Here is a 23813-nt window from a genome sequence, read left to right as displayed (position 1 = left end):
TTCTATTGCTAGGAGGGAGAAAAACGTAGAACGCACAAGGACGGTATCCGTATCTTGCGGATCTCTGGTGTCCTGAACGAAATATGGACACGTGTGCATGAGGCCTTACCAGGAGTTCATCTGGACTCACAGTGACCCATGCGGCTGGAGATAAATGGACAAAAATCACAGTTTTTTGGTTAAAAGCTGAAATACAATCATTTTATTGTCAAAATACACAAATATAAAAATTCCACTGAAATTTTTGCTCGGCGATCGGAGATTCTGTAGGTGGCGCTCCGAGCCGTGACAAGATTACTGTAAATATTCCCTTTACATGATCAAAGTAGTGATGATAAAACATCCATATAAAAGTCCCTGAGGACTCAGCTACACGGCAGCAGTAAGAAATGGTACATTCTGGGTTTCTACCGCTTGTGCCACTAGGTGGCGTCGCCGTGCTGTCCAGGCCTCACTCTCCGTCATTGGTATAGGTTACAGATTTGTATTTTCGTACCGTCCGGATCTGCTGCACAATCATCAATCGAAATGCTAAAATAACCAACCAATAAAAAGGACTGGGAAACCGTTCTAGGACTGCGTTCATTTCATAGCGGCCTCCCAAAGTGCCAGTCAGGGACAGGAATGGACGCTCCCCTTGTCAGCGCCGCTAAGATCCTCTGCCGGATCTCAATACCGGAATTAACAACGCAAGGAACGTCTTTAGAGGAGATTTATCACTATTGGTGTAAAAGGAAAACTTGCTTAGTTGCCCCTAGCAACCAATCAGATTCCACCTTTCATTTTTCTGAGCGCCTTTGGAAAGTAAAAGGTGGAATCTGATTGGTTTTCCTTTGCACCAGTTTTGATAAATCTCCCCAAATTTCTTCACTTGATCCGTCTCCTAGCTGGCAGATTGGGACCAAATTTTCATGCACATGTCCCGACTGCCGTTCTCTTTTTATTTGTGTAATGTATAGGGGCAGTGATGCTGAACATTTTTGTAATATACTTTAATTACTGAAATCGCACATTTCTATTAGAAAAATAGCTCTAAAGTGGCCCATTTTGAGCCTTAGCTCCTCTGTCTTCTGTTCACATAACAGTCGGTGTTAGCAAGTCTCCACTGTTATGTAAACAGAAGACAGAGGAGCGTTGCTAAGGCTCAAAATGGGCCACTTTAGAGCTGTTTTTCTAATAGAAATGTGCGATTTCAGTAATTAAAGTATATTACAAAAATGTTCAGCATCACTGCCCCTATACATTACACAAATAAAAAGAGAACGGCAGTTACCCTTTAAGGCCTCTTTCACACGGGTGTCATGTTTTTTGCCTGGATAAGATGCGGGTGCGTTTCAGGAAAATGCGCAATTTTTCTGCGCGAGTGCAAAACATTGTAATGCAGAAAAATCGGCATGTTTGGTACCCAGACCGAACTTCTTCACAGAAGTTCAGGTTTGGGTTAGGTGTTGTGTAGATTTGATTATTTTCCCTTATAACATGGTCATAAGGGAAAATAATAGCATTCTTAATACAGAATGCATAGTATAATAGTGCTGGAGGGGTTAAAAAATAATAATAATAATAATAATTTAACTCACCTTAATCCACTTGTTCGCGCAGCCCGGCTTCTCTTCTGTCTACTTTCTTCAGGACCTGGGTAAAGGACCTGTGGTGACGTCACTGCGCTCATCACATGGTCCATCACATGATCTTTTACCATGGTGATGGATCACGTGACGGACCATGTGATGAGTGCAGTGACGTCAAAGGTCCTATTCCTCACAGAACAAGACAGAAGAGAAGCCGGCTGCGCGATCAAGTGGATTAAGGGGAGTTAAATTATTTATTTATTTTTTTAACCCCTCCAGCGCTATTGTACTATGCATTCTGTATTCAGAATGCTATTATTTTCCCTTATAACCATGTTATAAGGGAAAATAATAAAGATCGGGTCCCCATCCCGATCGTCTCCTAGCAACAGTGCGTGAAAATCGACCTGCATCCGCACTTGCTTGCGTTTTTTTACGCAGCCCAGTTCACTTCTATGGGGCCTGCGTTGCGTGAAAAACGCACACAATAGAGCTTGCTGTGATTTTTACGCAACGCACAAGTGATGCGTGAAAATCACCGCTCATGTGCACAGCCCCATAGAAATGAATGGGTCCGGATTCAGTGCGGGTGCAATGCGTTCACCTCACACATTGCACCTGCGCGGGAAAACTCGCCTGTGTGAAAGGGGCCTAAGAGAGCCTAAATGGGTGATCAGATGCCAGCCTTCCCTTGTAACATAAGACTTGGAATCCAACTGGTTGCTGGGCATGGGATTATGGGAAATAATAGGCAATTAGTTCCGTGGTCCCTCCTGTACCAGCATTTCCTGACAACCTGCAGCTCCAGTATTTATTTTACCCAAAGAGGGAATTCATCTGGTCACAGTCACCCTCTGGTGGCCATTATATAGAGATGCAGCTACTATACACAACGCTGTACACAAGGCAGCAGCCACTATACACAAGGCTGCAGCTGCTATACACAGCACCGTACACAAGGCTAAATATGAGGCAGCAGCCACTATACACAGCACTGTACACAAGGCTGAATATGAGGCAGCAGCCGCTATACACAGCGCTGTACACAAGGCTGAATATGAGGCAGCAGCCGCTATACACAGCACTGTACACAAGGCTGAATATGAGGCAGCAGCCGCTATACACAGCACTGTACACAAGGCTGACTATAATGCTGCAGCCGCTATGCACAGCGCAGTACACAAGGCTGACTATGAGGCAGCAGCTGCTATACACAGCACTGTGCACAAGGCTGAATATGAGGCAGTAGCCGCTATACACAGCGCTGTACACAAGGCTGAATATGAGGCAGCAGCCGCTATACACAGCACTGTACACAAGGCTGAATATGAGGCAGCAGCCGCTATACACAAGGCTGACTATGAGGCTGCAGCCGCTATACACAGCACTATACACAGGGCTGACTATGAGGCTGCAGCCGCTATACACAGCACTGTACACAAGGCTGAATATGAGGCAGCAGCCACTATACACAGCATTGTACACAAGGCTGAATATGAGGCAGCAGCCTCTATACACAGCGCGGTACACAAGGCTGACTATGAGGCAGCAGCCTCTATACACAGCACTGTACACAAGGCTGACTATGAGGCAGCAGCCTCTATACACAGCACTGTACACAAGGCTGACTATGAGGCAGCAGCCACTATACACAGCATTGTACACAAGGCTGACTATGAGGCAGCAGCCACTATACACAGCATTGTACACAAGGCTGACTATGAGGCAGCAGCCACTATACACAGCGTTGTACACAAGGCTGAATATGAGGCAGCAGCCTCTATACACAGCACTGTACACAAGGCTGAATATGAGGCAGCACCGCTATACACAGCACTGTACACAAGGCTGACTATGAGGCAGAAGCCTCTATACACAGCACTGTACACAAGGCTGAATATGAGGCAGCACCGCTATACACAGCACTGTACACAAGGCTGACTATGAGGCAGCAGCCTCTATACACAGCACTGTACACAAGGCTGAATATGAGGCAGCAGCCTCTATACACAGCACTGTACACAAGGCTGAATATGAGGCAGCAGCCGCTATACACAGCACTGTACACAAGGCTGAATATAAAGGCAGCAGCCGCTATACACAGCACTGTACACAAGGCTGACTATGAGGCAGAAGCCTCTATACACAGCACTGTACACAAGGCTGAATATGAGGCAGCAGCCGCTATACACAGCACTGTACACAAGGCTGAATATGAGGCAGCAGCCGCTATACACAGCACTGTACACAAGGCTGACTATGAGGCAGCAGCCGCTATACACAGCACTGTACACAAGGCTGACTATGAGGCAGCAGCCTCTATACACAGCACTGTACACAAGGCTGAATATGAGGCAGCAGCCACTATACACAGCATTGTACGCAAGGCTGAATATGAGGCAGAAGCCTCTATACACAGCGCTGTACACAAGGCTAAATATGAGGCAGCATCCACTATACACAGCGCTGTACACAAGGCTGAATATGAGGCAGCAGCCGCTATACATGACACTTAAAATGAGGCTGCAGTGATTATGCACAACGCTGTATAAAAGGCTGAATATAAGGCAGCAGCCACTATACACAGCACTGCACTCAAAGCTAATATAAGGTAGCAGGCACTATACACAGTACTGTACATTACATGTAAGGAACAGTCTCATAGTCCACAACCTGCATGCGGTTTCCACGTGCAGAACATTGATTACATACACAGTACGAGTAGCAGACAGACAGGGGGACAGCCTCCAGAACTGCTGCGTATTTGGGATGGTGAAAAGGCACAGTGGCTCCTCCTGTCTCAGACGCAAAGCGTTACAGGTTTAATGCATTGCTTGGCAGCAGGCACATACACACGGCTGGGCTCTTCCCTCTCACTCACATGCCAGCTTGCTGTCAAAACTAGAGAGAGCAACAGAGAAAGCCTGCAGGGCGCACAGTGGGTAGCTGTAGTCCAGGGTGAAGAGGTCCTCCGCCACACGGCCAAACTGCATGACAATGTACTCAGCTGGGAATGGAGAGAAGAGACACAAATCAGACAAGAGCAGAGACTGAGACACAAGTGACAGGGTCGGCAGTGAGAGACTCACGGTCATTGTCGTGTACGATCTGGAAGTTCTTGACGGAGGCATGTGTCACGCGCCCATGAAAGTTCAGCACGTAGGACTGCGTGTCGTCGTTCCACACTGGAGCTTTATTGTGCAGCTCAATGATATTCTCCTGATTCTTGGTCTGCCACCTGGACAGAAGACTCTCCGACTCCTGCAACACAAGGAGATCTCAGCAATTCTACAAGTGTTGTGTAACACCTTCATGATGTGTGCCCGCACCAACTGCAGCAATCCTGCTGCAACAACCGAGAACAGAGCTAACTCTGATCCCGAGCATTTAACCCCTTGGATGCTGCAGTTAACAGCAACTGCGGCAAGAGTTTAACAGTGGGAAGGGGACCCTGCAACATAAACGTACACTTTTTATGTATACGTTTATAGTAGCAATAACTGAGGAATAGAACAACATAGTGGCAGACTTACTAATGTTTATACGAATGCTTACTCCCAATAATTGCCTTGTGTAAAAGTCCCACCGATCGCCCAACGAAAGAGCAAATGCTTGTCAGGGGAAAGCATTGCTGATCCAGACATCTACAGGGATGTACTGCGTTGACAAACATGATTCTCTAAGGGGACAGAGATCGCAGTAACGATCACTCCTCCCCCTTACAGACAAGATGATTGCTGCAAATATATGCAGCTCTCACTTCCTCTGACAAGAAGGCAATTATCAGGAACAAACATTTCCTGCTCAGCCAGCCCATGTAGACAGACCGTCCAGACCTGCAGCAGATTTATCATGATGGATGTGGTGCAGGGATGGACACTTTTCTCCGACTCTATAACTATTCATTGGCCATTCATGTGGCACAAATTGCTTGGTATCAGGCCACAAAACCTTTTCGGTAAGGCATGCCCCTTTTTAGACTAAGAGCAGATCATTTCTCTAAAGCTAAACACACCAAACTGTACCACATTTTGGTGCAATTCAAAATCAAGGTGCACTCGCATTAGTAAATGTGGGCCATAGAGTTGCTCCAAAATCATTATTACATAGGAAATACAAGTATTGTCTAATACAGACAGGAGAGGTGACAAGTCCTCTTTAAAGGGGACCTAAACCTTTACGGAAATCACAGCAGGTGCAGCGGTGCTTCTCAGGGCGTTCTGCACCTCCAGCTTTCATTGCTCTGCTCGGCTTTTCCAGCATTCGGAGTAAAGATCCCGTATACTCTGAATAAGCAGAGCAGAGTCCATGAAAGCGGAAGATGCAGAGCGCTCTGAGAAGTACCGCCGCTGCAACGTCTGTGATTTCATTAAAGGCTTAGGTCCCCTGTAAGGTCCAATATAGGCCGGTCCAGAAGGTCTGCATTATTTCAAAACACTCCTCCACTCTTCTCCTTGTGGCTAGGCTCATTCATGTGAATAGGGCAGAATTGTAATACCTTACGCAGCCTATGGTGGCGCTGTTTCTGGTATAGGCACAGACCCCTTTTTTTTTTTTTTTTTTTACTAATCTCTGACAACCCCTTTAAGTGTAAGTTTACATGACGGATTTTGAAAATCTATCTACAAATAATTTTTTTCCGCACTTTTTGGATGTGTTTTTTTTTTCTTTCTTTTAAACAATGGGCGTTTACTTCAATACCAAATTGCATTTTAAGCTTGTGTTTTTTGGCACGGATCCATACAGAAAAAGAGCAAAAAATGTGTGGACACGTATGGAGCTGTTTTGTTTTAAGCCTCCTATTCATTTAAATGGGAGATTCTGCTAAAATTCTGCCCCAAGATAGAGCATGCTGCTTCTTTTTTCCCACAATGCAAGTGCTGCTTCCCATTGAAATGAATGGTAGGCTGTTTTTTTGGAGATGATTTTGAGGCAGAAACACTCCAAAAAACTCCATGCCAACTGGCCCTTAAAGATAAACTCTAGCAGCACAATGAATTTACCCCCTATTTGAGGACACTGCAGACCTGCCAAATTAGTTTCTCCCACAGCAGCAATCGGAAGCAAGTGTGAAAATTGTCCTGAAACGCCTGGCAGTGAATCAGTTAAAGAACTCACATTCTGTGGCTGGAAGGGAATGCGTTCATGGTTGATATTCATTCCTGGTATTAATACGGACATCTTCCTCGGCCCTTTGAAGCCCAGCACATTGGTCTCCTGTTGGATGAGAGGACACTGGAGGTAAATTCTGAAACAAATGGTTACACAGACAATAACCAGGATACTACGGGCGCACACGACATACGTAACAAACCGCCGCCAGCTCTTGCCGAACGCTACTGCTGTCCGCTAACCCCGGAGCCTTGGCTGGATTCTCTCCGCTATCATACACCGTGAACTTGGTCCCCATCAGGTTGGATCTACCAGAATGTGTACAAGAAAGGGTTAAAAATAAGACAAAAAAAAGTGTCAATTACCAAAGATACCAACGTAGCTTTAAGTGACCCGCTAGGTAATCCTGTTGGGGTGAAGGGTTTAGACCAGGCATTCTCAAACTGCTTGTAAAACTACAACTCCCACAATGTCCTGCTGTAGGCTGATACCTGTAGGCTGTTAGGGCATGCTGGGAGTTGTAGTTTTGCAACAGCTGGAGGGACGCAGTTTGAGGATGCCTGGTTTAGACCTAATTTCTCCTGTAGACCCCGGTGATAAGAGCTGATCACAGGAAATCTCAGCAACAGAATGCTCTGCAACCAGCAAATCACCACATAGAAGATGGCCACTTCTGTAACTGATGACTATGCTCACCGGCACTCTGACTTCTATGCAACTCTTGTGAAGATAGATATATAGAATGGGAAATTTACTGCTTCCCCAGCCGAAAATGATTCATATATTGGAAAGCTATGACTCTACCAACGCAGAGCTCAATTATAAACTGAAATGACAGTAACCCTTTAACATTTTTTATGAGCCCCCCCTCGGAGACTAGAACCTGTGATCCGTTGATTGCTTACATAATGCTTTGTAATACATAGTAATCCTATAGTGTAAAACTGACAGGCAAACTACTAGGTACTCTGCGGTCAGGCCCGATTGCCATGAAACCCCACCACCCCCTGGTTGGGATTTGGTTCCTGGGTTATATCTGACCTCCTACAGTCGTACATACCGGAGTTTCCCTATAAAGCTGCCGCCTTCCCGAGACATGTCAGTGGGGTCGATGGAGATCAGGTAGTTGGAGGTTTTGCTTCTTTTCCTCTTTCGACCAGCAAGAAGGAAAACCTATAAGTTAGAGGTAGGTGGGTGAGGCAAATCCTTACTGGTTTTGCAGGAAAAAATAAAATCACTATACACATAAGGGCCTTTGAAGTGAACGCCTCGTGCTGCGTCTATTAACAGAAAACCCACAGATAACGTACCAGACCAACAAGCCGTAACGAAAATCATGACTTTATTAGATAAGTAGATAAAAAAACACTTAATGCAGCATAAAAGAAGGACATGCCTAAAATAACACAGTGTCACAAAGGTACCACATAATATTATAGCACATATGGTACCTGCTGGCTATTCCCACAGCCCGTGGCGTAAATAGAAATGACTGGGCCCCACATTTCTGAATGGGCCCGCCCCAAGAAACTTATTCGCAACCCCCCCCCCTCCTGTGGTTAGTCAAGATAACTCTCTCAGACGAGGCCTGGCAGCTGCTCCGTCCGTTTCCTACATGATCACTGTATATAATGTCATTGTATAATGACACTAAAATCTTTTAGTCCTCCTCCTGCGTGGGCCCCTTCTGAGCTTTGGGCACCAAAGCAGCCGCTTCCCCTATGGCTACGCCCCTGCCCACAGCCTTACCAAAAATAGGGCTCCTGGGGCCAGCATCAAATAGTTAATTTTGAATATGTATATGTGTCAGCTTTCTCCGGATACACCACAATATATGACTGTGTGAGGAGTGAGACGATGTATATGTGTCTGCTTTCTCAGGATACACCACAATATGTGACTATGTGAGGAGTGACACGATGTATATATGTCCGCTTTCTCCGGATACACCACAATATGTGACTATGTGAGGAGTGAGACGATGTATATGCGTCTGCTTTCTCAGGATACACCACAATATGTGACTATGTGAGGAGTGACACGATGTACATATGTCCGCTTTCTCCGGATACACCACAATATATGACTATGTGAGGAGTGACACGATGTATATGTGTCTGCTTTCTCCGGATACACCACAATATGTGACTGAGGAGTGACACGATGTACATGTGTCTGCTTTCTCTGGATACACCACAATATATGACTATGTGAGGAGTGACACGATGTATATGTGTCTGCTTTCTCCGGATACACCACAATATATGACTATGTGAGGAGTGAGACGATGTACATGTGTCTGCTTTCTCAGGATACACCACAATATGTGACTATGTGAGGAGTGACACGATGTACATATGTCCGCTTTCTCCGGATACACCACAATATATGACTGTGTGAGGAGTGACACGATGTATATGTGTCTGCTTTCTCCGGATACACCACAATATGTGACTGAGGAGTGACACGATGTACATGTGTCTGCTTTCTCTGGATACACCACAATATATGACTATGTGAGGAGTGACACGATGTATATGTGTCTGCTTTCTCCGGATACACCACAATATATGACTATGTGAGGAGTGAGACGATGTACATGTGTCTGCTTTCTCCGGATACATCACAATATATGACTATGTGAGGAGTGACACGATGTATATGCGTCTGCTTTCTCCGGATACACCACAATATATGACTATGTGAGGAGTGAGACGATGTACATATGTCCGCTTTCTCCGGATACATCACAATATATGACTATGTGAGGAGTGACACGATGTATATGTGTCAGCTTTCTCAGGATACACCACAATATGTGACTGTGTGAGGAGTGACACGATGTACATGTGTCTGCTTTCTCAGGATACACCACAATATATGACTATGTGAGGAGTGACACGATGTATATGTATCTGCTTTCTCCGGATACACCACAATATATGACTATGTGAGGAGTGACACGATGTATATGTGTCTGCTTTCTCAGGATACACCACAATATATGACTGAGGAGTGACACGATGTACATGTGTCTGCTTTCTCCGGATACACCACAATATGTGACTATGTGAGGAGTGAGACGATGTATATCTGTCTGCTTTCTCAGGATACACCACAATATATGACTGAGGAGTGACACGATGTACATGTGTCTGCTTTCTCTGGATACACCACAATATATGACTATGTGAGGAGTGACACGATGTATATGTGTCTGCTTTCTCAGGATACACCACAATATATGACTGTGTGAGGAGTGAGACGATGTATATGTATCTGCTTTCTCAGGATACACCACAATATATGACTGTGTGAGGAGTGACACGATGTATATGTGTCTGCTTTCTCAGGATACACCACAATATATGACTGTGTGAGGAGTGAGACGATGTATATCTGTCTGCTTTCTCAGGATACACCACAATATATGACTGTGTGAGGAGTGAGACGATGTATATCTGTCTGCTTTCTCAGGATACACCACAATATGTGACTATGTGAGGAGTGACACGATGTATATGTGTCTGCTTTCTCAGGATACACCACAATATATGACTGTGTGAGGAGTGACACGATGTATATGTGTCCGCTTTCTCCGGATACACCACAATATATGACTATGTGAGGAGTGAGACGATGTATATCTGTCTGCTTTCTCAGGATACACCACAATATGTGACTATGTGAGGAGTGACACGATGTACATGTGTCTGCTTTCTCCGGATACACCACAATATATGACTATGTGAGGAGTGACACGATGTATATGTGTCCGCTTTCTCCGGATACACCACAATATATGACTATGTAAGGAGTGAGACAATGTATATGTGTCCGATTTCTCCGGATACACCACAATATATGACTATGTAAGGAGTGAGACAATGTATATGTGTCCGCTTTCTCCGGATACACCACAATATATGACTATGTGAGGAGTGAGACAATGTATATGTGTCCGATTTCTCAGGATACACCACAATATATGACTATGTGAGGAGTGAGACAATGTATATGCGTCCGATTTATCAGGATACACCACAATATATGACTATGTGAGGAGTGAAACACCATTTTGTTGTAGCCTTTCTCCCTACCAACTATACACATCACATGATCACATGATGTGGGATGGATCTGTGATCCCCACTGTATTGTACTATGATCTGGTGTGCAATCTATTTAGGAAGGAGGATGAGTTTCTTCTGGACCAAGCAACTTTTTTCATTTTTTGATTGTCGCCTTCCAAGAAATATAACTTTTTTATTTTTCCATTGACGTAGTCATATGAGGGCTTTTATTTTTATTTTTTTCTGGACAAGTTGTGTTTTTTATTGGTGCCATTTTGGGGTACACATAGCCTACTGATTAACAGCAATACGGCCACTGAGATTTTTATGTTATGTTCATTTTTCAGCATACATAACATCATAACTTTATTCTCTGGGTCAGTATGATTACAACAATACCAAAAACATAGTGTTTTTTTTTTTTTTACTACTTTTGCACAATAAATGCCCCTTGTTTTTTTTCTTATTTTTTTCTTTCTACGGCGCTGTGTAAGAGGTTGAATTATGCAGGAGAACTTGTAGTTTGCATTGGTATCATTTTAGGGAACATAACACTTTTTGATCTCTTTTTTTTTTTTTTAATTAGGTGGCGAATAAGCAAATGCAGTAATTCTGGCATTTTTTTACAGTCTTCACCGTACGGGATAAATGATAATTATGCAGTTCAGGTCTTCACTGTGGTCGGTATATTTTATCATTATCTCAATTGCATGCTGTTACCTCTTTGTTGCTGGCCCCAGGATTAGTCCAGAGACCTTCTTTTTGGTATTGCTGAGGGAATAGCCTGCGGGCACCACGTGTGCTATAAAATTATGTGGTACCTTTGTGTCTCCGAGTTATCTTAGGTATGTCCCTCTTATATGTTGTTTTTATCAGTTGTTGGTCTAGAGCAGTGATGCTCAACCTGCAGCCCTCCAGCTGTTGCAAAACTACAACTCCCAGCATGCCTGGACAGCCTACAGCAATTAGGGCATGCTGGTAGTTGTAGTTTTGCAACAGCTGGAGGGCCGCAGGTTGAGCATCCCTGGTCTAGAGCATTATTTGTGGGTTTTCATATATTTTTTTTTTCGGGGCAAAATAAAACTTCACATTCACACTACTCCTGATAATAAACAAAAGGTATATTTGTCCTGCTCTCCCCGATCCCTACTTAGCACTGTCAGCATTCAGCATGTACAAAATTGCTGACGGACTCCCTTTACTCTTGTGACTATACTTTACGTACTTTCCGGTTGTCCTCTCTCTCCAGGTGCATGTAATAGGTTGGATACAGGCCACGGTCCATCCCCTTCTTGTCACGGCTAATTCGACACCTTATAGTGACACCACGAGGTGCTGAACGTACAGCAAACTCCTTTAGGTCTCCCACATCCACTGGATCTCCAGATGGTGCTGCTGGGGCAGTGTCTGCAGAGGCAGAGTCCTGTTTAAACACAAAGAAACTGTTCATGGAGCAAGGGCATCAGCTGATCAATAGCCACACTCCAGTCCAAAACTCACTGTAAGGGATTTTTTGCTGGAGGAAGATCCAGGCCGAGTGCTCCCAGACTCCGTCTCCCCCTCGTCTGAAGATTCTTCATCAAAGTTAAGACTGTCTGAAATGCCTGTAGTGTCAGAATATTATATAGCAAGTCATTCATGGCTGCTCCCTCGTCTAGAACTTACAGTCTCCCTAACAAAACACAGGCCTACAGAGGTAGGGTCATGTAACTTTCTCCCAGGCTTCCCTGCTTGTTCAGTGTCTGCAGAGAGTTTGCTCTGGCAGTTTGCATAATCTATTTACACTGCAGTTGGTACACAAATCTGATGGTGGAAAAATGAACTGCTCCTAAGTTAACCTATTATAGGGGTGTGTCTAATTATAAGCTTGCTGACTGTTTCCAATAACAACCAGTGGAATAGCGAGCGGCACTCCGGAGTATAATACAGAATGTAACTCAGGATCAGTACAGGATAAGTAATGTATGTACACAGTGACTGCACCAGCAGAATAGTGAGTGCAGCTCTGGGGTATAATACAGGATGTAACTCAGGATCAGTACAGGATAAGTAATGTATGTACACAGTGACTCCACAAGCAGAATAGTGAGTGCAGCTCTGGAGTATAATACAGGATATAACTCAGGATCAGTACAGGATAAGTAATGTATGTACACAGTGACTCCACCAGCAGAATAGTGAGTACAGCTCCGGAGTATAATACAGAATGTAACTCAGGATCAGTACAGGATAAGTAATGTATGTACACAGTGACTGCACCAGCAGAATAGTGAGTGCAGCTCTGGGGTATAATACAGGATGTAACTCAGGATCAGTACAGGATAAGTAATGTATGTACACAGTGACTGCACCAGCAGAATAGTGACTACAGCTCTGGAGTATAATACAGGATGTAACTCAGGATCAGTAATGTATGTACACAGTGACTCCACCAGCAGAATAGTGAGTACAGCTCCGGAGTATAATACAGAATGTAACTCAGGATCAGTACAGGATAAGTAATGTATGTACACAGTGACTGCACCAGCAGAATAGTGAGTGCAGCTCTGTAGTATAATACAGAATGTAACTCAGGATCAGTACAGGATAAGTAATGTATGTACACAGTGACTCCACCAGCAGAATAGTGAGTGCAGCTCTGGAGTATAATACAGAATGTAACTCAGGATCAGTACAGGATAAGTAATGTATGTGCACAGTGACTCCACCAGCAGAATAGTGAGTGCAGCTCTGGAGTATAATACAGGATGTAACTCAGGATCAGTACAGGATAAGTAATATATGTACACAGTGACTCCACCAGCAGAATAGTGAGTGCAGCTCTGGAGTATAATACACGATGTAACTCAGGATTAGTACAGGATAAGTAATGTATGTACACAGTGACTCCACCAGCAGAATAGTGAGTACAGCTCTGGAGTATAATACACGATGTAACTCAGGATTAGTACAGGATAAGTAATGTATGTACACAGTGACTCCACCAGCAGAATAGTGAGTACAGCTCTGGAGTATAATACACGATGTAACTCAGGATCAGTACAGGATAAGTAATGTATGTACACAGTGACTCCACCAGCAGAATAGTGAGTACAGCTCTGGAGTATAATACACGATGTAACTCAGGATTAGTACAGGATAAGTAATGTATGTACACAGTGACTCCACCAGCAGAATAGTGAGTGCAGCTCTGGAGTATAATACAGAATGTAACTCAGGATCAGTACAGGATAAGTAATGCATGTACACAGTGACTCCACCAGCAGAATAGTGAGTGCAGCTCTGGAGTATAATACAGGATGTAACTCAGGATCAGTACAGGATAAGTAATATATGTACACAGTGACTCCACCAGCAGAATAGTGAGTGCAGCTCTGGAGTATAATACACGATGTAACTCAGGATTAGTACAGGATAAGTAATGTATGTACACAGTGACTCCACCAGCAGAATAGTGAGTACAGCTCTGGAGTATAATACACGATGTAACTCAGGATTAGTACAGGATAAGTAATGTATGTACACAGTGACTCCACCAGCAGAATAGTGAGTACAGCTCTGGAGTATAATACACGATGTAACTCAGGATCAGTACAGGATAAGTAATGTATGTACACAGTGACTCCACCAGCAGAATAGTGAGTACAGCTCTGGAGTATAATACACGATGTAACTCAGGATTAGTACAGGATAAGTAATGTATGTACACAGTGACTCCACCAGCAGAATAGTGAGTACAGCTCTGGAGTATAATACAGGATGTAACTCAGGATCAGTACAGGATAAGTAATGTCTGTACACAGTGACTCCACCAGCAGAATAATGAGTGCAGCTCTGGAGTATAATACAGGATGTAACTCAGGATCAGTACAGTGTAAGTAATGTTAGGCCTCTTTAACACGGGTGAGATTTCCGAGCGGGTGAACGCATTGCACCCGCACTGAATCCGGACCTATTCATTTCTATAGGGTTGTGCACATGAGCGGTGAATTTCACGCATCACTTGTGCGTTGCGTGAAAATCGCAGCATGCTCTATATTGTGCGTTTTTCACGCAACTCAGGCCCCATATAAGTGAATGGGGCTGCGTGAAAATCGCAAGCATCTGTAAGCAAGTGCGGATGCGGTGTGATTTTCACGCATGGATGCTAGGAGATGATCCATGGTGATGGATCATGTGATGGACCATGTGATGAGCGCAGTGACATCACCACAGGTCCTTTTCCTCCTGGGCATCAAAGAAGAAGAAGGAAGAGAAGCCGGGCTGCGCGAACAAGTGGATGAGGAGAGTTAAATTATTTTTATTTTAACCCCTCCATCCCTATTTTACTAAGCATTCTGTATTAAGAATGCTATTATTTTCCCTTATAACCAGTGTTATAAGGGAAAATAATAAAATCTACAGAACACCTAACCCAAACCCAAACTTCTGTTAAAGTGCGCGTGCAAAACACATTAAAACGCTTTGCACTCGCGGGGAGAAATCGTGCATTTTCCCGCAACGCACCCACATCCTATCCGGCCCTCACACGCGATGCCCGTGTGAAAGAGGCCTTAAAGTATATTATAATCAATACTTCTATCATATTTAGTAACGTGCATGTGCAAGAACACTGACCCCTCTCCTGCAGCATTTCTTGAAGGTCACGTTTGGACACATCTCGCTTTGTAGGGGCCTCTTCGTCCTCTTCAGAGCCAGGCTTGGTTATAGATTCGGTGGGGGGAGCAGTATAGGTCTTTACTTCTTTTAAAGTGCTTTGAGTTTTGCTAGAAGGCGACTGGGGTTTTGTCTCAGGTATTCGAGATTTGCCTTTCCATTCTTTTGAGGGAGAAGAGGGCTTTCCCTGAGTTGATCCAGATCGGCCATTCACCTCGCTGGAGTTGGGCCTGGAATCGTCTGATGTAATGTCATCAGGGCAGGTTTCTCCCACTGATAGAATATGAATTTTATATTCCAGATCCTGGCTCTCAGAACTGAGAAACGCAGCTGGACCATCTATTCCTGCAGATTACAATGTGTTATCAGTGTATGTATAGAGCAGAAGATACTGAACAAGCAGCCGCTGTACGTGTAAATCTGGTACATGTGGCAGAAATCTATTTTCATTTTTCCCATTACTGCGTTCGAGAGCAATAACATTCTTTCCACTTAAGCAGCTGTATGAGGACTTGTTTTTTTGTGGGAAGATTTGTATTTTTTTAGGGGTACTATTTTGGGGAACATATAATGTACAGAATAACAATACATTTTTTTGGGGGGAAGGGCAGAATTTTATTTTATTTTTTTAGAATTTCTTTTACAGCGTTCACCATGCAGTATTAAGTAATATGTTAACTTTATGAGTTGTTATGATTCCAGTGATGCCAAGTTTATATAGTATTTTAGATTTTATTTTTTCAACTTTTTCTTTATTTTAAGAATTAATTTGTTTCTGTGTTGCTGCACAGAAACAAATAACGCTTCCAGCTATGGAACTGTACGAGGCTTGTTCTTCGCAGAAAGGCATGATGTTTTCATTGGTACCATTATTTTGGGCTGTTTATGACTTTTTCTATTTTTATTTTTTATTTTTTAATGGGATGAACAGCAAAGAGAAAAAGAAAAAACAGCATCAACTCTGGCACTTTTTTTTTTGCTGTATGCGGAATAAAGCAATGGGATGATATGAATTATGTGAAGATTGTTTTAAATTCTATTTAATAATAAAAAAAAATAGAAAAATGTACAAAATAAAAAAACTTTTATTCTTTTAGTTAGTTAGAGCGTTTTTTTTTTATTTTCTAATCACTTAGGGTCCATTCACACGTCCGTAGTGTATTGCGGATCCGCAATACACCCGGCCGGCACCCCCATAGAACTGCCTATTCTTGTAGGACATGTTCTTTTTTTTTCCGGAGTCGCGGACCGGAAGATCGGGGCCGCGCTCCGGAAATGCGGATGCGGACAGCACACTGTGCTGTCCGCATCTCTTCCGGCCCCATAGAGAATGAATGGGTCCAGATTTGTTCCGCAAAGTTGCGGAACAGATCCGGACCCATTATGTTCACACATATAACATCTGCATATTGTCTGTGCATGTGAACACTCACGGGATGCATATTTAGCTTTGGTATGGATTTCGGTGAGAAATCAGCCACCAATAATATGCCTATAACGAGCATTATCTTCCTGTAGTGTGCTGCCATCTACTGGAAGTCACTTGCAATGTCCAAGAAGTGACATGTCCAATATTGACCCCTTCAAGCAAAAACCAGTCTGGATCAGATGCCGGAGCCCCATTTTTCAAATCTGACATGTGTCACTTTATCTGGGAACTGATCCAAGTGAATCTAAGATTGTTTTCTCGTGACACACTAGCGTTCGATCGGATCCGTTCTGTACATTGTAAGTCTGGACAGATCCGCACGCCTCCGCATGGCCAGGCGGACACCCGAACGCTGCAAGCAGCGTTCAGGTGTCCGCCTGCTGAGCGGAGCGGAGGCTGAACGCTGCCAGACTGATGCATTCTGAGCGGATCCGCATCCATTCAGACTGCATCAGGGCTGGACGGAAGCGTTCGGGTCCGCAAGTGAGCTCCTTCAAACGGAGCTCACGAGCGGACAGCCGAACGCTAGTGTGAAACTAGCCTTAGTAGTGAATTTGAGTTGATATTAGGGCTGAAACGATTACTCAATTGAATCGAGTAACTGGACACAAAAAAATCCTCAATGTGACCACAGAGCGTGAGTGAAGCGCTTGCTATAACTCACCGCTCCGTGGTCACCCCCCGGCCTGCACTGCGATGCAATGTCCTCCTGACACATCGTCAGGACACAGTGCACGTAAGCGCGCATTATAGATGGACAACCTGTGGAGCTGCAACCCTACAGGAGAGGTATTTTATTTCACTGGCGCTGGGGACATGGCTAGGAGGGGAAGATTGTGGCACTGGGGGAAGGCAGCCTGATAGCACTGAAGGGCGGGCCTGATGGCACGGGGGAGGGGGGTTTGTTATTACTTGTACTTAAGTACTTGATTAATCATTGGATTAATCGACAGAATACTCTATTACAAAAATAGCCGATAGCTGCAGCCCTAGTTGATATGTTTTAACTTTATGTAAAAAAAATAAATAAATTTCTATATTTAAATTTCTTTGATTTCAAAACAAATAGTGAGTCCTTGCAAAATAGTTATTAATTAACATACCCCATATGTCTACTTTATGTTGGCATCATTTTGCAAATTTCATTTTTTTTAGGATGTTCGAAGGTTTAAAATTTGGGAATCAATTTTTCAAATTTTTAAAACCGTGTTTTTAAGGACCAATTCAGTTCTGAAGTGACTTTAAGGGGCTTACATAGTAGAAACCACTCAAAAATGACCGCATGTTAAGAACTACACCCCTCAAGTTAGGTGTTCCACGGGGATTAAAGCAAAATGGAGGTGACATTTTAAAATTTCATTTTTTGTGCAGATTTTCCATTTAAATCCATTTTTCTGTAGCACAGCAAGGGTTAACGGAAAAACAAACCTCAGTATTTATAACCCTGACTCTGCAGTTTACAGAAACACCCCATATGTGGTTGTGAATCTCTTCATCGGTACACGGCAGGGCGTAGGAGGAAAGGAGCGCAATATTGTTTTTTGGAGGGCAGATTTTGCTGGAATGGTTTTTGGGTGCCATGTCACATTTGAAGAGACCCTGGGGTAACGCTTGAAAGGAAACCCAAAAAGTGACCCCATTTTGAAAATACACCCTTTAAGGAATATATCTCGTGGTGAAGTGAATGGTTTGACCCAACAAACGTTTCATAGAAAAAACACCTGGCTGTGAAAATGATAAAATTACATTTTAGTTCCAATAAAATGTTGCTTCAGACACAAATGTTTCATTTTCACAAGGCACAACAGGAGAAAATGCACCCCACAATTTGTTATACATTTTCTACTGAATACAGCAACACCCCATGTGTCGTCGTAAACTGCTGTTTGGGGACACGGAAGTGTTCAGAAGAGAAGGAGCTGCATCAGGATTCTCTCAGTGTTTTTTTATGGGGTTTCTCATGCGGTAAATATGATATCATAATTTTACTCTGTGGGTTTATACGGTTATAGCGATTCCAAATTTATATTGTTGTTTTATGCTTTGCTAGCTTTTCAGCATAAAATTACTTTTGTATTAAAAATAAATTATATTTTGCTTCGCCATATACTAACATCCATAACATTTTAATTTTTTCACCGATGTAGCTGCGTGAGGGCTTGTTTTTTGCAGGACGGGATGTAGTTTTTATTGAAATCATTTTGGAATACACTTTTTATTTTGGGAGGTGAGGTGAAAAAACCCAGCAATGCCACCATAGTTTTTTTTTTTTCCGGTCATTACGGACACGGCGATACCAATTGTGTGTGGTTAATTTAATTTTTTAAATCACTCATAAATTAACGGATATGGGGAATTTTTATTTATTTTATTTTTATTTAACCCTTAAGGAACTCCGCTGTATATGTATCAGAATTGCGTTTTTCCCCAATTCTACCCCATTTGGAATTTCTTTTCCGCTTCCTACCACATGGTATGCAACCGTAAATGGTGCCATTAGAAAGTACAACTTGTCCCGCAAAAAATAAGCCCTGCAGGGCAGTGGCCCGATGGAGGAGAGAGGGAGGCCCCCTCCCTCTATTAACCCCATGGATTCCACAGGTGGTGACTCACTGCAGCATCTAAGGGGTTAAACAGCGGAGATCCAAGCCAGCACCGATTTCGAATGTTGCTGCAGAGTGTCAGCTGTAAGTTACGCTGTCAGCTGTAAGTTAAGCTGATGGCGGCTGCTCCATTCCTAAGCCGTTGCCATCGACAGCAGCTCCATTCCTATTGGGGGGGCAGGACCCCCATTCTCATTATCACTGTTGGTCCTAGAAGTCGGTGCCCCCTTGTCAGACAATTATCACCTATGCACAGTTTAAATCTTGGCACAACCCCCTTAAGTTGCTGAGAGAGAGGTGCATGAAAGTCCAGAGATCTAAGGACATGCTGGGAGTTGTAGCCTCATGAGTTGAGTAGGTAGGCAGACATATGTGAGGTGATTTTAGAGTCTCCTACTTGTGTGTTATCTACCCTATCACCGTCAAAGTAGACCCAATACTTCAGCTAAAGGACTTAATGTGTCTCACCATGTAAAACGACATCCGAGGGCGCAGATCGGGGGGTCTGACACTGCATTAGGGGGGCTTGCTCCTCGCTCTTCTTGGCTCTTCCACGCCGTCCTCTGGACTCTTGATTTGGCTGTACCATGTGGGCCTCCTGCCTCTTCCTCCTCTGTTTCTGCTCCAGAAGCGCCCGCTACACACAATAAACATTGTCTATATTATGGAGGACAGAGACCTGCTCGCACAGGGTTAATTTCTGGCAGAAGAAATTGTATGAGATTATCACAGTTCTAGATCTAATCGTAAGAAATGACAAATGAAAACCCTTCCTCGGGCACCAGACACGCTGCTCGCCAGAACAGAGATAAGGAAACGGAAGTGGACAAAATATACCGCAATCAGATGGAGATTTATCACACCCCGCACCACCCCAGCACCCATACCTGGTTGTGCAGCTTGAGCTGGCGGAGCCTGGCATTCTCATCATCCAGAATACTGGAAACAAACATAGTAACGTCTGTGTATTAGAGCAGGGTGAGGTGAGGTGATGATGATGGGGGTCTGTGTATTAGAGCAGGGTGAGGTGAGGTGATGATGATGATGATGGGGGTCTGTGTATTAGAGAAGGGTGAGGTGATGATGATGGGGGTCTGTGTATTAGAGCAGGGTGAGGGTATGATGATGATGGGGGTCTGTGTATTAGAGCAGGGTGAGGGTATGATGATGATGGGGGTCTGTGTATTAGAGCAGGGTATGATGATGATGATGATGGGGGTCTGTGTATTAGAGCAGGGTGAGGGTATGATGATGATGATGATGATGATGGGGGTCTGTGTATTAGAGCAGGGTGAGGTGATGATGATGATGGGGTCTGTGTATTAGAGCAGGGTGAGGTGATGATGATGGGAGTCTGTGTATTAGAGCAGGGTGAGGTGGTGATGATGATGGGGGTCTGTGTATTAGAGCAGGGTGAGGTGATGATGATGATGATGGGAGTCTGTGTATTAGAGCAGGGTGAGGTGGTGATGATGATGGGGGTCTGTGTATTAGAGCAGGGTGAGGTGATGATGATGATGGGGGTCTGTGTATTAGAGCGGGGTGAGGTGATGATGATGGTGGGGGTCTGTGTATTAGAGCTGGGTAAGGTGATGATGGGGGTCTGTGTATTAGAGCAGGGTGAGGTGATGATGATGATGATGGGGGTCTGTGTATTAGAGCAGGGTGAGGTGATGATGATGATGGGGGTCTGTGTATTAGAGCAGGGTGAGGTGGTGATGATGATGGGGGTCTGTGTATTAGAGCAGGGTGAGGGTATGATGATGATGGGGGTCTGTGTATTAGAGCAGGGTGAGGTGATGATGATGATGGGGTCTGTGTATTAGAGCAGGGTGAGGTGATGATGATGGGAGTCTGTGTATTAGAGCAGGGTGAGGTGGTGATGATGATGGGGGTCTGTGTATTAGAGCAGGGTGAGGTGATGATGATGATGGGAGTCTGTGTATTAGAGCAGGGTGAGGTGGTGATGATGATGGGGGTCTGTGTATTAGAGCAGGGTGAGGTGATGATGATGATGGGGGTCTGTGTATTAGAGCGGGGTGAGGTGATGATGATGGTGGGGGTCTGTGTATTAGAGCTGGGTAAGGTGATGATGGGGGTCTGTGTATTAGAGCAGGGTGAGGTGATGATGATGATGATGGGAGTCTGTGTATTAGAGCAGGGTGAGGTGATGATGATGATGATGGGAGTCTGTGTATTAGAGCAGGGTGAGGTGGTGATGATGATGGGGGTCTGTGTATTAGAGCAGGGTGAGGTGATGATGATGATGATGGGGGTCTGTGTATTAGAGCAGGGTGAGGTGATGATGATGGGGGTCTGTGTATTAGAGCAGGGTGAGGTGATGATGATGGGGGTCTGTGTATTAGAGCAGGGTGAGGTGATGATGGGGGTCTGTGTATTAGAGCAGGGTGAGGTGATGATGATGATGGGGGTCTGTGTATTAGAGCAGGGTGAGGTGATGATGATGGTGGGGGTCTGTGTATTAGAGCAGGGTGAGGTGATGATGATGGTGGGGGTCTGTGTATTAGAGCGGGGTAAGGTGATGATGGGGGTCTGTGTATTAGAGCAGGGTGAGGTGATGATGATTGGGTTTGTGTATTAGAGCAGGGTGAGGTGATGATGATTGGGTTTGTGTATGAGGGCAGGGTGAGGTGATGATGATGGGGGTCTGTGTATTAGAGCAGGGTGAGGTGATGATGATGGTCTGTGTATTAGAGCAGGGTGAGGTGATGATGGGGGTCTGTGTATTAGAGCAGGGTGAGGTGATGATGATGGGGGTCTGTGTATTAGAGCAGGGTGAGGTGATGATGATGATGGGGGTCTGTGTATTAGAGCAGGGTGAGGTGATGATGATGGGGGTCTGTGTATTAGAGCAGGGTGAGGTGGTGATGATGGGGGTCTGTGTATTAGAGCAGGGTGAGGTGATGATGATGGGGGTCTGTGTATTAGAGCAGGGTGAGGTGATGATGATGATGGGGGTCTGGGTATTAGAGCAGGGTGAGGTGATGATGATGGGGGTCTGTGTATTAGAGCAGGGTGAGGTGATGATGATGGGGTCTGTGTATTAGAGCAGGGTGATGAGAAGAAGTTGACAGAAGTCCCCTATCGCCGCTGTACCTGGCTCCGGTTGCCCAGTCTCCACTGGAGTCCATTTCGCAGCTTCTTTCCCCGTTAGAATCCCGAGTCCAGTCCCTTAGCAACCAGCCTGCTCCTAACAACCACACCCGGCAGTGTCCTGCCTTCTAATTGGTCAGCAGTCTTACAGCATTGGCTGTGTGAACAACCGAGCGTCCTGGGGGTGGAGCCCATGGTGTGGAATGAGGGGCGGGGCTAAGTAACACTGGGGGAGACACAAAAGTTTTTGTGGTTGAACATGCCAAACTTTATCTGTATGTAATAGAAACCCTAGTACATGACACGTGTATGTGTATAGAGCCCTGATACAGACATGTAATATAGAGCCCCTGATACAGACATGTAATATAGAGCCCTGATACAGATATGTAATATAGAGCCCCTGATACAGACATGTAATATAGAGCCCCTGATCCAGACATGTAATATAGAGCCCCTGATCCAGACATGTAATATAGAGCCCCTGATCCAGACATGTAATATAGAGCCCCTGATACAGACGTGTAATATAGAGCCCTGATGCATGAGATGTAATAGAGACCCGATGCATGTATATGTGCAATACAGACCTGATACATTACATGTAATATAGAGACCTTATACGTTACATGTAATATAGAGCCCTGATACATTACATGTAATAGAGCCCCTGATACATGTACATGTGTAATATAGAGACATGATACATTACATATAATATAGAGCCCTGATACATGTATATGTGCAATACAGAGCCCTGATACATGACATGTAATATAGGGCCCCTGATACATGTATATGTGTAATATAGAGCCCCTGATACATGTACATGTGTAATATAGAGACATGATACATTACATATAACATAGAGCCCTGATACATGTATATGTGCAATACAGAGCCCTGATACATGTATATGTGTAATATAGAGCCCCTGATACATATATAGGTTTAATATGGAGACCCGATATATGTATATGTGTAATACAGAGACCTGATACAGACATGTAATATAGAGCCCCTGATATACATGTATATGTGTAATATGGAGACCTGATACATGATTTGTAATACAGAGACCTGATACATGTGTATGTGTAATATAGAGCCCCTGATACATGACATGTGTAATACAGAACCTCTGATACATGACACATGATATAGAGACCCCGGTACATGAAGTGTATGTGCATATACAGCCCCTGATACATTACATGTATATGTGTAATATAGAGACCTCGATATATGACGTGTA

General features: G+C 44.2%; 1 protein-coding gene across 1 annotated transcript; it reads right to left on the bottom strand.

Annotated features, from left to right (window-relative positions):
• Nucleotides 1–3384: 3384 nt before the first annotated feature.
• On the bottom strand, nt 3385–22674 carry TULP3 (TUB like protein 3). The gene is made up of 11 exons (XM_044278003.1): nt 22562–22674; nt 20332–20383; nt 19913–20081; nt 15374–15757; nt 12257–12360; nt 11982–12179; nt 7744–7856; nt 6877–6991; nt 6690–6788; nt 4661–4832; nt 3385–4578 (listed from the first exon to the last, which is right to left on the bottom strand). Exons 1-11 carry the CDS (start codon nt 22594–22596, stop codon nt 4445–4447), a joined length of 1575 nt encoding a protein of 524 aa, XP_044133938.1. The 5' UTR covers nt 22597–22674; the 3' UTR covers nt 3385–4444.
• Between the last annotated feature and the right edge of the window lie 1139 nt (nt 22675–23813).

The sequence above is a fragment of the Bufo gargarizans genome, chromosome 2, assembly GCF_014858855.1.
Source record: "Bufo gargarizans isolate SCDJY-AF-19 chromosome 2, ASM1485885v1, whole genome shotgun sequence".
In the NCBI taxonomy this organism is placed as follows: Eukaryota; Metazoa; Chordata; class Amphibia; order Anura; family Bufonidae; genus Bufo; species Bufo gargarizans.
This window is presented reverse-complemented; position numbering and strand designations above follow the sequence as displayed.

Excerpts from the sequence above, each read along its gene's own strand:
- TULP3 (XM_044278003.1), bottom strand. The coding sequence starts at position 22,596 with ATGGACTCCAGTGGAGACTGGGCAACCGGAGCCAG. Across the intron at positions 12,361-15,373 it reads AGAAATGCTGCAGGAGAGGG|GCATTTCAGACAGTCTTAAC; the intron begins GTCAGTGTTCTT and ends CTGACACTACAG. Across the intron at positions 6,789-6,876 it reads AGCTGGCGGCGGTTTGTTAC|GAGACCAATGTGCTGGGCTT; the intron begins GTATGTCGTGTG and ends CTCATCCAACAG.